Source organism: Salvelinus sp. IW2-2015, linkage group LG22 (genome assembly GCF_002910315.2).
Source record: "Salvelinus sp. IW2-2015 linkage group LG22, ASM291031v2, whole genome shotgun sequence".
In the NCBI taxonomy this organism is placed as follows: Eukaryota; Metazoa; Chordata; class Actinopteri; order Salmoniformes; family Salmonidae; genus Salvelinus; species Salvelinus sp. IW2-2015.
Genome location: NC_036862.1, coordinates 26,157,425 through 26,172,610, shown reverse-complemented (window position 1 = coordinate 26,172,610; position 15,186 = coordinate 26,157,425). Strand labels below are relative to the sequence as shown.

The window sequence follows — 15,186 nt, the reverse complement described above, 5'->3', positions numbered from 1 at the left end:
AACCTGAACTGTCTGCAGAGAACCAAGCACAGAGAATAGGCTCTGTGCCCCAAGCACAGAGTATAGGCTTTATAATGTGACAGCACTTAGTTCTCAAGCCAAATAATGTGGATAATATTTGATCCTCCTCAACTTGTGTGGATAGTACTTGGCCTGCTTGGTCCCTTACGTAAAAAACATGTGAACGCATGAATAGAGAATGGTGGCGGAGGGGATGGCTGCCGTTTTACACGCGTTTTTTCGCGTGTAACTTATTTTTTAAACGTATTTTGTACATAATGTTGCTGCTACCATCCCTTATGGACATCAGAACAGAGATTACTCACCTCGAACTTGACAAAAAAAACATATTTAATGAGTCCGACGTGAAGGATATACTGCTTTCTCGGGAACGGGCCCAAATCCCCATCATTTGCATGAAGAAAAGACAGAGAAAAAGGGGGCGGAGGTTGGACTGCCTTCTGAGAATTCGTAGGCGAATGAGTAAACCCCCTCTACCATCAGTCCTATTAGCCAACGTGCAATCATTGGATAACAAAATGGATGAGCTCCGATCAAGGATATCCTACCAACGGGACATTAAATACTGTAATATCTTATGTTTCACCGAGTCGTGGCTGAACGACAACATGAATAACATACAGCTGGCTGGGTCTTCGGTCCATCGGCAAGATAGAACAGCTGCCTCCGGTAAGACAAGGGGTGGCGGTCTGTGTCTATTTGTAAATAACAGCTGGTTCACAAAATGTAATATTAAGGAAGTCTCAAGGTTTTGCTCGCCTGATAATCTCATGATAAGCTGTAGATTCTTCTATATTTTTTGTAGCTGTCAATTTACCACCACAAACCGATGCTGGCACTAAGACGGCACTCAACGAGCTGTATCGGGCCATATGCAAACAGGAAAATGCTCATCCAGAGGTGGCGCTCCTAATGGCCAGGGACTTTAATGCAGGGAAACTTAAATCCGTTTTACCTCATTTCTACCAGCATGTTAAATGTGCATCCAGAGGAAAAACAACTCTAGATCACCTTTCCTCCACACACAGAGACGCGTACAAAGCTCTCCCTTAACCTCCATTTGGCAAATTTGACCTTAACTCTATCCTCCTGATTCCTGCTTACAAGCAAAAACTAAAGCAAGAAGTACGAGTGACTTGCTCGATAAGGAAGTGGTCAGAGGACGCAGATGCTAAGCTACAGGACTGTTTTTCTAGCACTGACTGGAATATGTTCCGGGATTCTTCCGATGGCATTGAGGAGTACACCACATCAGTCACTGGCTTCATCAATAAGCGCATCAATGATGTCGTCCCCACAGTGAACATACGTACATACCCCAACCACAAGCCATGGATTACAGGCAACATTAGCACTGAGCTAAAGGGTAGAGCAGCTGCTTTCAAGGAGCGGGACTTTAACCCAAACGCTTATAATAAATCCCGCTATGCCCTCTGATGAACCATCAAACCATCAAACAGCCGCGAGCTGTGCTTGCAGTGACATGAGCCTAAAGACGAGCTAAATAACTTCTATGCTGCGTGATCACTCTCTCCGTAACCGATGTGAGTATGACCTTTAAACAGGTSAACATTCACAAAGCCGCATGGCCAGACGGATTACCAGGAAGTGTACTCCGAGCATGCGCTGACCAACTGGCAAGTGTCTTCACGGACATTTTCAACCTGTCCCTGACCGAGTTTGCAATACCAACATGTTTCAAGCAGACCACCATAGTCCCTGTGCCCAAGAACACCAATGTAACCTGCCTAAATGACCGACCCGTAGCACTCACGTCTGTAGCCATGAAGTACTTTGAAAGGCTGGTTATGGCTCACATCAACACCATTATCCCAGAAAACCTAGACCCACTCCAATTTGCATACCGCCCCAACAGACCCACAGATGATGCAATCTCTATTGCACTCCACACTGCCCTTTCCCACCTGGACAAAAGGAACACCTACATGAGAATGTTATTCATTGACTACAGCTCAGCGTTCAACACCATAGTGCCCTCAAAGCTCATCACTAAGCTAAGGACCCTGGGACTTAACACCTCCCTCTGCAACTTCCTAACAGGCCACCCCCAGGTGGTAAGGGTAGGTAACAACACATCTGCCAGGGTCCCCTCAGGGGTGCGTGCTCAGTCTCCTGCTATACTCCCTGTTCACCCGTGACTGCATGGCCAAGCACGATTCCAACACCATCATTAAAACCTGTTGGGGACCAGGGGTGCTATTTTCACTTTTGGTGAAAATCGTATGATTTTTAAACGGCCTCGTACTCAATTCTTGCTAGTACAATATGCATATKTTTATTACTAKTGGATAGAAAACAACCTCTAGTTTCTAAAAACGTTTGAATTTTTTCTCTGAGTGGAACAGAAGTCATTTGGCAGCACTTTCCCTGAACAGGAAGTAGAATGCAAGATGTCTATGCTCGCTTCAACGCTCTGCCTATACATGGTCATGCCACCTATGACCCGAAACACACCTCATACGCCTTCCTCTGGGTGTCAAGAGGACGTCAGAGGAGAAATTTTGTGTTTATCTTGTTCTGACGTGAAATAAGACCTATTTCTTTGACGTGACCGTCCATTTCCGGAAGTCTGAAGCGCGCGACTTAGAAGAGAGATTGTGTTTTGTTTTGCTGCCGTTTCGGATGTCAACTATCTCCGGCTCGGATTTGATTTGATAAATGAGACCATATCATCGTAATGTATGTTTTTTCAATTTAGTTTAATCAGATTATTTGAATTTTTTCGGGAGTTTTGCCGTGTTCCGTTGTGTGACTTTGTTTACTTGGAGAGATCCGTGCCACTCGACTAGTACCCATGCTAAATGAAGTGGGAAAGGTACCATTCTGAATGGAATGACCGACTCATCTGGACTAAGGACATCTTGATCAACATTCTGATGAAAGATCAGCAAAAGTAAGACCCAATTTATAATGTTATTTCATATATCGGTCGTGCATGTGAACTGGTCGTGGGCGCCCAGCTGGTTCTGGCTGGCGTGGCTATGCTAATTTAGCGCTACATTTTGTTTTCGCTATAAAACATTTAATAAATCTGAAATATTGTCTGGAATCACAAGAATCCTGTCTTTCAATTGCTGCACAGTATGTATTTATGAGGAGTAATTAGTTATTTGACGTTGGTGTCTGTAAATGTTATGGCTGCTTTCGGTGCAATTTCTGATTGTAGCTGAAATGTAATTTATGATTTATACCATAAATATGCACATTTTTCAAAAAAAACATATGCTATACAATAAATATGTTATCAGACTGTCATCTTATGAAGTTGTTTCTTAGTTAGTGGCTATATATATCTTTATTTGGTCGAATTAGTGATAGCTAGTGACGGAGTAAAAAACTGATGGAGTTAGAAAAGTGCTCTCTTTTGCTGACGTGGTTAGCTAATAGATTTACATATTTTGTCTTCCCTGTAAAACATTTTAAAAATCGGACATGTTGGCTTGATTCACAAGATGTGTACCTTTCATATGCTGTATTGGACTTGTTAATGTGTGAAAGTTAAATATTTCTAAAAAACATTTTTTTGAATTTCGCGCTCTGCCTTTTCAGTGGAATGTGGGAGGAGTTCCGCTAGCGGAACGGGGGAGTGAGACAGGTTTTAAGTTTGCCGACGACACAACAGTGGTAGGCCTGATCACTGACAACGATTGAAAAAAAAGAATCATGTGGTTTCATGTGAAATCATGTGGTTTTCCAGCAAGGGGAGGCTCATTTAGCTTAACCAGTGTTTGTAAAGTAGCCCATGTAATGTATTGCTTTTCTCTTGCTCATGGGTTACAGTTGATGATCACCTTATAAGTAATCCAAACTATCTAGATGCCTTATAATCTATTAGCGTGGAAGACACGTTGAGTCAATAAAAATATTTTTAATTGATAGAAGAGGGCACGATTTCAGGTAACTGAGTATTGAATTCTCTGATAAGTCTTCTACAGAAAAATACAGTGTTGTCCATCACAGACTGACTCCAACTGAATAGATTCGTTTTCTGAAAATAGATCCAGTCATTAGGCAGCTACAACACACAGTAAAAGGGTGCTGTGAAAACTGAGAGGAGATAGGAGTAGTCTATGATCGAAATATGGGATGTGTAATGTATGTTGCACAACTAATATGTTATGAAGGTGTTATAAATAGGGGTGTTAAGGCGTGTGTAAAGGTGAAGGCTAAATGTAATCGCCTCAACAAGTTAGCAACAATTTCAATAGAGACTGAATTAGTAAATGCATGTATAGCTCTTCAAAGTCAGTTCAAAGTAAGATCTTAAGTGGGTGTGGTGTGAACTGACAGAGTGAAGGAGACTTAATGAGTCCGGGTCGGGTCCTGCAGAGCTCATGTGATTTTGTTGTGCAACAGAAGCAGAGTGGGGGGAACAGCTTTCCACACAAGCGCATTAGGTCATGGTGTTTACGGTCTGTGGAGCCATCACCACTCAGTCTCCTCTACCATGACTACAGCCCTCCAGCCATCACCACTCAGTCTCCTCTATCATGACTACAGCCCTCCAGCCATCACCACTCAGTCTCCTCTCACTCAGTCCTCCAGCCATCACCACTCAGTCTCCTCTACCATGACTACAGCCCTCCAGCCATCACCACTCAGTCTCCTCTTCACTCAGTCCTCCAGCCATCACCACTCAGTTCTCCTCTACCATTCTAACCTCCCTCACCATCCACCACTCAGTCTCCGTCTCACTCAGTCCTCCAGCCATCACCACTCAGTCTCTCTACCATATCTACCTCCCTCCAGCCATCACCACTCAGTCTCTCTCACTCAGTCCTCCAGCCATCCACACTCAGTCTCCTCTACCATATCTACCTCCTCCAGCCATCACCACTCAGTCTCCTCTACCTTATCTACCTCCCTCCAGCCATCACCACTCAGTCTCCTCTCACTCATTCCTCCAGCCATCACCACTCAGTCTCCTCTACCATATCTACCTCCTCCAGCCATCACCACTCAGTCTCCTCTACCATTATCTACCTCCCTCCACCATCGCACTCAGTCCCATCCTACATGTCTATGCCTCACCATCCCCACAGTCCCTCTACCATTCTACCTCCTCAGCCATCACCACTCAGTCCCCTCTACATGTCTACCTCCTCAGCCATCACCACTCAGTTCCTCTTACCAGTCTACTCCCTCCAGCCATCACCACTCAGTCTCCTCTACCATGTCTACCTCCCTCCAGCCATCACCACTCAGTCTCCCTACCATGTACTACTGCCTCCAGTCATCACCACATCAGTCCCTCTACCATGTCTACCTCCCTCCTACCATCACCACTCAGTCCCCTCTACCATGTCTACCTCCCTCCAGCCATCACACACTCAGTCCCCTCTACCATGTCTACCTCCCTCCAGCCATCACCACTTCAGTCCCTCTACCATGTCTACCTCCCTCCAGCCATCACCCACTCATGTCCTCTACCATGTCTACCTCCCTCCACGCATCACCACTCAGTCTCCTCTACCATGGCTACCACCCTCCAGCCATCACCACTCAGTCTCCTCTACCATATCTACCTTCACCTCACCACTCATCTCCTCTACCATATCTACCACCCTCCAGCCATCACCACTCAGTCTCTCTACCATATCTACCACCCTCCATCATCACCACTCAGTCTTTCTACCATGTCTACCACCCTTCAGCCATCACCACTCAGTCTCCTCTCACTTAGTCTCCAGCCTCACCACTCAGTCTCCTCTACATATCTACCTCCTCTCAGCCATCACCACTCAGGTCCTCTACCATATCTACCTCCAGCCATCGCCATTCAGTTCCCTCACCATGTATACTGCCATCCAGCCATCACCACTCAGTCCCCTCTACCATGTCTACCCCTCCACCATCACCACTCAGCTCCTCTACCATAGTCTACTGCCCTCCATCATCACCACTCAGTCCCCTCTACCATGTCTACCTCCCTCCAGCCATCACCACTCAGTCCCCTCTACCATGTCTACCTCCCTCCAGCCATCACCACTCAGTACCCTCTACCATGTCTACCTCCCTCCAGCCATCACCACTCAGTACCCTCTACCATGTCTACCTCCCTCCAGCCATCACCACTCCGTCTCCTCTCACTCAGTCCTTTCTGTCACTGATGCATCAGATGCATCAGATGCAACTGATGCTACTGATTTTCTCCTTCTATTTCTAGGTGCTCTTTACTCATTCCCTTCCCTGTAAGTGGTCTCTTTGAGTCTAGCTTGTAGGCTACTTAGCCTCCGTATATTTTCTAATGCTTGTGTAGGCTGTGTTGCTGGTTTGTTTAGTTTTGGCTTTAGGTCTTAGCTACAGGCTGTATTGTGGTCATGTGCAAGGTCCAGTTACTCGGCGTATGGCACGTGTTCCAGTGAGTCAGTCATTAACACTAAGCCATGGATTTTTACACTGCTGTTTTTTGCATCGCTTACCAGAGAGACACAATGGCAGATTCCGGGGGTAAGGCCCGTGACTGGTAGACCACGGCTCCACTTTAACAAAAAGTGTAATTTGATTAATTCTGCTCTGTTTCAATCCAAAAGCTGTGCTGGCTAAATCAAATAAAGTAGATTAACTCTTCCACCGGATAAAGCAGATTAAACTGGTAAACACAATCACTGACTGATGCATAGGACCTTCAGGGGTGGAGCCTGTAATAGAGGTAAAGAGGCATTATCACTGAAAGAAAAGGAATGGGAGAAAATATTTGGGGTTTTAAGTTGAGGGTGTTTAATTGTAAAGGAACAATGGCAACCGTAGCATTTCCTATTTTACACAACACTGACAATGATTTGATCAAGCTGGCTCAATGAGAGCAGAGGTGGGGAGGCAGCTGGACAAAATTCATTCCCAGAGTGAGTGTTCTGCTGAGGCAGGTAGGCCGACCTTTCAGCTGTCTGATAGGTCAACCCTCGGCAGTGTGCCTGGACATCCATGGCTAAACGCCAGCCCAGCCCTGGTAGTGCTCACAGTAAAGCCCATATGAGCAGCAGCCAGCTCTGATCAATGGAACTGCCTGGGCCTGGCAAGTTATAGTACTGTAGGTGACCTACACCTCAGACAGAACTCGCTCTCACCAGGAGAGATGACGACACAGGAACTGTACAGAGTCAGACTGTCCTGTACTAGAACCATGGAAGTACCTACAAGGGCCACCAACACTGTAGGCAGGGCTGCTCAATCTTACTTTTGACGAGCTACGTGGCCTGTTTTATAGGAATTGGGCAACTAAGCAACAATGTCTTCTCTGCTTGGTCAGCACAGCACAGCTGTAGTGGTAGAGAACAGAACAGTACAGCACATGTACTGTACTGTTACCTCCCACCTTCTCTAAGAGACGATCTGCTCTTTGGTTAAAAGACCTTCTCCCGTTATTCCACCCAGGTGCCCACGGAGTGAGAGAGGAGCCCCGGTTTTTGACAGCGCGCGCTGGAGAGAGCGTGATCCTGGGATGTGACGTGTCCCCTCCACTGGACGGCCAGCAGCCCCCCTACGTGGTGGAGTGGTTCAAGTTCGGAGTGCCCATTCCCTTCTTCATCAGCTTCCGCTTCCACCCTCCTCATGTCGACCCAGAGTACACCGGTAAGAACCAAGCCTTCCACTCTCCTGATGTTGACCCAGAGTACACCGGTAAGAGCCTTCCACTCTCCTCATGTTGACCCATAGTACACCGGTAAGAGCCTTCCACTCTCCTCATGTTGACCCATAGTACACCGGTAAGAGCCAAGCCTTCCAAACTCCTCATGCCAGAGTAGCCTGCTGCCTAACACACGCACACACCCAAACACACACACATACCTTTTAAGATCTGCCTGGCTAGCTATTTCCATGAATCCCCATTTCCCATTTCTCACCAAATAAATAATTCATCTGGAACAGAGACTAAATGTATTGTCATTGCCCGGCTAGACTGGCTAGTCCTGCAAGGCAGTCAATGTACTGTGTTCAGCCTAAATTTCTGGGTCTTGATGTGCTGTATTTAGCCTATATTTCTGGGTCTAAGTACATTCATGATGGAGATGAGAGGTTTCGRATTGCCTTTTACAGTAGCAGAGCTCGTATGTGGGGGTAAGCTAGCTTCTCATGACTCTCTGTGTCTGTGAGCTTTACATCGGCATAGCTGAAGACTGCAGTCTATTTTCTATTTTCTAATTCCACTATGACCTTATCTTTTACAAGGGATTCTATCTTAGATGCTGTTAAATAATGATGTTATGGTTCACATTGTATATACAGTAGGTTGTATTTATGTTAAAGTGGATTGGGGGTGGCAAATCTCTCTCTTGTAGGGAAAATACAGACTTTTACTTTCGACTGAGTATTACGCTTCGGCAAGTGTCTTATTCAATGCAAGAAAGAAATGGAGTGCTCCTCCTCTAGTGTGTTAGCCAGTTGCCCAAGGTGATATGCAAATCTAACATTTAAAATCAGCTATTTTTGCACCAACTCAAGCAAAGTAACAATCAATAATTCAGATACTGTATGATATTTAGTTTTTTGGGGCTAGGCTGGTCTTACATCTCCCAATTCACAGTCTCTCCTCCAATCAGAGCCAGGGAAAAGCCTGCAGAGGGATTATGGTCTTTAAAGAACTGAAAGTTTAGCTGCATGGCTCTCTTTAGCTCTACTCTCCTCTGCTCTCTCTATAGCTATTGCAGCAGTGCAATGGATCGAAGCCCATGTGTGATATGAACAAACCCAGAGGACCATATTCACTGTAGGCAGCAGTAGTGTTAGATTACAGTATGTGTGAATGCCCTGGAAGGGCTGGTCTTGATGTGGATACAGTATTGTTAACTCTGTTTACAGCACAACTCTCACTCGGTGACCGATTGAACCTGAGGTCGATCCCTACCCTTCACGCCACTACTCACACCACTCAGCACTTCATCACCCAGGCAAAAATAGACCTGACTTTTAAAGTCTTGCCTTATTACTGCAAGACTGCAGTCTACCTCTTCCCTCTACCTTCTTCCCTTTGCCTTATCGATTTCCTGCTCAACAAAAACCCGCCATTTTCTTCCCCAGGTATGGCAGCCATCCCGGGGAGAGGCTATCTATTGCATCTATATGCAGCTCTGCTGGAAGACCAATCCAGCCCGCCCTCGACACCAATATGTTTACCTGACATTCAAAATGAACAAACAAGCAACAGTACTTACAGGACATACATTGCATTCGGAAAGTATTCAGACCTCTTGACTTTTTCCACATTTTGTTACGTTACAGCCTCATTCTAAAATGGATTAAAAAAAAAAAGAATATCAGCAATCTACACACAATAACCCATAACGGCAAAGTGAAAATGTTTGCAAATTTATAAAAACTTAAAAACAGARRKACCTTATTTACATAAGTATTCAGACCCTTTGCTATGAGACTCAAAATTGAGCTCAGGTGCATCCTGTTTCCATTGATCAACCTTGAGATGTTTCTACAACTTGATTGGAGTMCACCTGTRGTAAATTCAATTGATTGGACATGATTTGGTAAGGCACACACCTGTCTATATAAGGTCCCACAGTTGACAGTGCATGTCAGAGCAAAAATCAAGCCATGGGGTCGAAAGAATTGTCCGTAGAGCTCTGAGACAGGATTGTATCGAGGAACAGATYTGGGGAAGGGTACCAAAACATTTCTGCAGCATTGAAGGTCCCCAAGAACACAGTGGCATCCGTCATTCTTAAATGGAAGAAGTTTGGAACCACCTAAGACTCWTCCTAGAGCTGTACGCCCGGCCAAACTGCGCAATCAGAGGAGAAGGGCCTCAGTCAGGGAGGTGACCAAGAACCCGATGGTCACTCTGACAGAGCGCCACAGTTCCTCTGTGGAGATAGGAGAACCTTCCAGAAGGACAACCATCTCTGCAGCACTCCACCAATCAGGCTTTTATGGTAGAGTGGCCAGATGGAAGCCACTCCTCAGTAAAAAGCACATGACAGCCCGCTTGGAGTTAGGTAAAAGTCACTTAAAGACTTGCAGACTATGAGAAACAAGATTCTCTGGTCTGATGAAACCAAGATTGAACTCTTTGGCCTGAATACCAAGCGTCACGTCTGGAGGAAAACTGGCACCATCCCTACAGTGAAGCATGGTAATGGCAGCATCCTGCTGTGGGGATGTTTTTCAGCGGCAGGGACTGGGAGACTAGTCAGGATCGAGGGAAATATGAACAGAGCAGTACAGAGATATCCTTGATGAAAACCTGCTCCAGAGCGCTCAGGACCTCAGACTGGGGCGAAGGTTCACCTTCCAACAGGACAATGTCCCTAAGCACAGCCAAGACAAATCAGGCGTGTCTTTGGGACAAGTCTCTGAATGTCCTTGAGTGGCCCAGCCAGAGCCCGGACTTAAACCCGATCAAACATCTCTGGAGAGACCTGAAAATAGCTGTGCAGCAACACGCCCCATCCAACCTGACAGAGCTTAAGAGGATCTGCAGAGAAGAATGAGAGAAACTCTCCAAATACAGGTGTGCCAATCTTTTAGCGTCACCCCATGAAAACTCGAGGCTGTAATCATTGCCAAAAGTGTTTCAACAAAGTACTGACTAAAGGGTCTGAATACTTATGTAAATTTGATATTATTATTATTTTGTTTTTTTATAAATATGCAAATTTTTCAAAAAAAACTGTTTTTTGTTTTGTCGTTATGGGGTATTGTGGCAGATTGATGAGTGAAAAAGGGCACGGCTCTAACAGAGGAGAGAGTGTTTCAGTCTGTTCATCCGGCTCGACTGTCAGGGCTGTAGCAGAAGCCGTGTTGGTGCAGTGGGTTGGAAGCTGTGCGACAGATTTCAACATGCCTGGTTTCCTCAACTTCGCTCATTCTCTGTGACATGACTTCCTACTTTTAGATTTCCTCTTTATCTCCTGAGCTTTCAAAGAAAAGACAGTCTTTTTCACTATTGACATCGAGTGCTTTCCTATTCCAAGCCCTGTGCTTCATCAGGTAGCTGTGGGGAGGGAGAGGGAGAGGGAGAGGGAGAGAGAGAGAAGGGGAGAGGGAGAGGAGAGCAGAGAGAGAGAGAGAGAGAGAGAGAGAGAGAGAGAGAAGGAGAGAGGAAGAGAGAGAGAGAAGAGGAGAGAGAAGAGAGAAGAAAGAGAGGATGAGCAGAGAGAGAGAGAGAGAGAGAGAGAGGAGAGAGACGAGCAGAGAGAAGATAGAGAGAAGGAGAGACGTCAGGTAATATTATCCTTAATCCTAATACTGGCAAGCAACTCTCCTCTGGCCAGGGTCTGTTGATCATTTGTTTATTGTGAGCGTTTGCGAAGTAGTATGCGTTGGGAACAGTTCAAATCCAATCATTTTCATTTTGGTTCAAACCAAATGCCCCTGACCTTGATCATTTGCATTAGCATTCTTTCTATTGAAGCCATCTGTAATTAAACTGGATAGGTTAGGGGTTATCTAACAGCACCATCTCAGGCCACAGAGACCCAGAGAAGATGCTATTGGCAGATTAGCTACGTCTGCGTCTGCTGTGTGATATCTTTGTCAGCGGTATGTCAGTATGTTGGTGTGGGTTCTGCGTGTGATACTGTAGTGTCATTAATGAATTGAACGGTCAGTGGAATAATGAAAGAGCTCCATCCATGTTTAGATATGCGCATCACACTGATTGGTGTCCATGTTCATGGTGCTCTTTGGGTACACTGCTGGCCATATTGGGTGTACCGTTTGGACCTACTCAAATTCTATGGTCCTGACTCCTGACTCTCCCTGTGTTCTTCTCTCCCACCCCAGGTAGAGCCAGCCTGCATGGGAAGGCGTCTCTTCAGATTGACCCAGTGCGCTCAGAGGACCAGGGCTGGTACGAGTGTAGGGTTCTGATGCTGGAGCAGCAATACAACACCTTCCACAATGGCAGCTGGGTGCAGCTCACAGTCAATGGTGAGTCATTGCGTCCCAAATGGCAGCCTATTCCCTATGTAGTRTACAACTTTTGACCAGGGCTCATATGGCTCTGGTCAAAAGCAGTGCACTATATAGGGAATAGGGTGCCTTTTGTTTCACTTCACTGTCACTTTACTGTCAGCACCAACAGATTAGAGTGTGGTAGGTGTGGTTTGGAATTGGGACCCAATATGGGGAATGTGTTTCTACAGTGTAATCTCGTCAGATGTGTGTGCTCGAGTGATTCATGACAATGTTCATCTCATAGGTTGCTTTACATTCCATGCCTCAACAGTTTTCATTGGTCTGCCTCAGATAGCTATACTGTAGCTAACTACATTCTGAATATTTTGTCAGAACATTCCTTCTCTCTGATTCGCCATTCAATGACTTGTCTGTCTGAGATTTCAGATTTACTGTGTGCGTGCTGATTTGTTTTATCACTTGGGCGATGTTTGGCTTTTTAGTGATTCTATGTGGTACTGTAAAATAATTTGTCCCCCAAAATAATTGTTTTCATGATTTATGGCCTTTTCCTTGTAGTCACTTTGGCTATGTTTATTCTGAGATGCTAAAGCAGTAAGGGATTACAGCAACTGTAATTAGTTACGTTACCTGCAAAAATATTGTAATCAAATTACAGATACTTTTGAAGAACTACATGATTACGTTGAGGATTACTTTTTAATCAGAAAGAATGTTTGCGGAAAAAAACGTTTACACTTCTCTGTTTTCTCAATGACATTCAAATCAGCATTGAAAAAATACGCAAGTTTAAGTTTGTTCACCTGAGCGAGTMTGACCACAAGTCAGAGACCACTATGATGACACACCAAATATGTTGGATTGCTGGAAAAGAGCAGGAATAGGCTTTTGTTGGCTACAGTCCAAGCTATGTCTTCCAATGGTGCGACTGCTGTCGGCATCCAAAGATTATTCAACTTGAATAAACGCTTGGAGGTAAGGATGGCAGCAGTGGTGTAGTCCACGGCAATACGGATATCACTTATTATTGATATCTACATAGCGTATTGATGTGAATCACACTTCTGCTCTCTCATTTAGCTATTTGCGGCTTACAGATTGTGGTTGTTGTGGATGGCTGTTCGCAAATCTAAATGTGTATTTGAACCCAATAATGGTTGAATTCAAGAAGTGCAAGACATTTTGGACAGGTAACTAGTAACTGTAATGGATTACATTTAGAATGTAACCTACCCAACCCATGTGGCAATTAGAACAGCTGTTTGCAGGAACATCGCACAGACAGACACATTTCAGATTGCCTTGGGGATAAAGGGATGAGACTAGTAAGAAGGGGAATTGATTGTGGCCTGCTTAACACAGTTCCGGCAGGGAATGTCTGGAATAGTCTGGGAGCAATCAAACTGATGACCAGGCGGGGAAAAAAATCTGCACGTTTGCACTTCCCAGGAAGGTCCCAGCGGGTTAGCGGCTAGCTGCTTCTAGCTATGCAATGTGTCCAGTACATTGTTCAAGACCAGAACCATGTATTTACAGAGCTGGGCTAACTGTTAGAAGGTTGAAAATGGTTTTAATTCTAGACATTCAGTTACATAGCATTATTTAGATATTATCTATGTCTTGTTAATGGGGCACTTACATGGCTGTCATATAATGTTGAAGTATCATGAACCCTCCATGTATGGTTCTGTTCAAGACCTAGAGTCAACTTACAATGATACCCATGATCTTTACTATTTTATCTTCTGAAAACCAAATCGGTTTTATATTCCTATTTTCTGATGGGTTCTGATTTTATTCATTTTGTCAGATGTTATAATAGACAATAAAAAATACTTGTCTTGGAGAAATGTAATATCATTTAATTGCACGTTGCCGTATTCAATTTGGTTTGCAGGGCCGCAGATGCCAAAGTGTAGCTGCAGCATATCTGTTCATTACAATTATTTTGGTCTCTGCTGGTGTTATTCAGATACAATACATCTCTTATTTGGCCGTCCTCCGGCTGGATGGGTAGTTATTTCTCCATACGATGCAGGCATTTGAAAATAATGGGTTGGACTAAATGCAGTCGTCTCGTTAGTCATGTTTTAACATTAAACAGTGTTTTTTCCCTCCAGATGACACCTCAYAAGGACTGAAGATATTATTAGTGTGATAGTTTGCAGTTTATACCGTCAGATTCACACTCAAAAGGTATTTTTGGTTTGAACTTATGCTCACTGTCTGTGTGAGGCTCATGCATATTCTCATCAAGAACKTTCTAATCTGTAACTGATTTTAAATGCATATACAGTTTACTTGACATTGGATGAGGTTCACTGTAAACCTGATGGTCACCACGAAACTGAAAAGGTAGATTAAGAACAGGGAGACTACCAATGTGTCTGTGTGTGCAAGCATGCATCTACACACTGTGTATTTGTGTGTGAGAACATTTGCATGTGTGTTACACCATACCCAAACCGGCCGCGTGCGTGCGCCATCATGCGCAAATAGATTTTGTCCCCCCACACCAAACGCGATCACGACACGCCGGTTGAAATATCAAAACAAACTCGGAACAAATTTTAGTAATTTGGGGACAGGTCGAAAAGCATTAAACATGTTATGGCAATTTAGCTAGCTAGCTTGCAGTTGCTAACTAATTTGTCCTGTTTAGCTAGCTTGCTGTTGCTAACTAATTTGTCCTGTTTAGCTAGCTTGCTGTTGCTAACTAATTTGTCCTGTTTAGCTAGCTTGCTGTTGCTAGCTAATTTGTCCTGGGATATAAACATTGAGTTGTTATTTTACCTGAAATGCACAAGGTCCTCTACTCCGACAATTAATCCACACATAATACGGTCAACCGAATCGTTTCTAGTCATCTCTCCTCCTTCCAGGGTTTTTCTTCTTTGGACTTTATATTGAACTGAGTTCGGGCGGTCGTCGTGGTAACTATGAAAGTTAGATCAATCACCCACGTGGGTATAACCAATGAGGAGATGGCACGTGGATATCTGCTTCTATAAACCAATGAGGAGATGGGAGAGGCAGGACTTGCACCGCGTTCAGCGTCACAAATAGAACTGACTTCTATTTTAGTGCTTGGCAACGCAGAAGCTCGTTGGCGAGCGCGAGCGGTGTGGGTGCAATAATTGAATAACATGTATGTTTGAAATTCATTTTGCAACTCTCGCGTACGCGACGTGAGCGATGTGGTCAGCATGTAAGGGTACATGTCTCAGTATTTCAACGGTTCAGTGTGCGTGCGCTTATGCATGTGTGTGTGTG

The 15,186-nt window shown here is 44.7% G+C and overlaps 1 protein-coding gene across 1 annotated transcript in view; it reads left to right on the top strand.

Annotated features, from left to right (window-relative positions):
* igsf9ba (immunoglobulin superfamily, member 9Ba) overlaps window positions 1-15,186 on the top strand; it is a 78,632-nt gene that overhangs the window by 19,778 nt on the left and 43,668 nt on the right. The window contains 2 exon segments of the mRNA XM_070433905.1: window positions 7,417-7,614; window positions 11,779-11,925. Of these exon segments, the coding sequence (XP_070290006.1) occupies window positions 7,417-7,614; window positions 11,779-11,925 (345 nt within the window).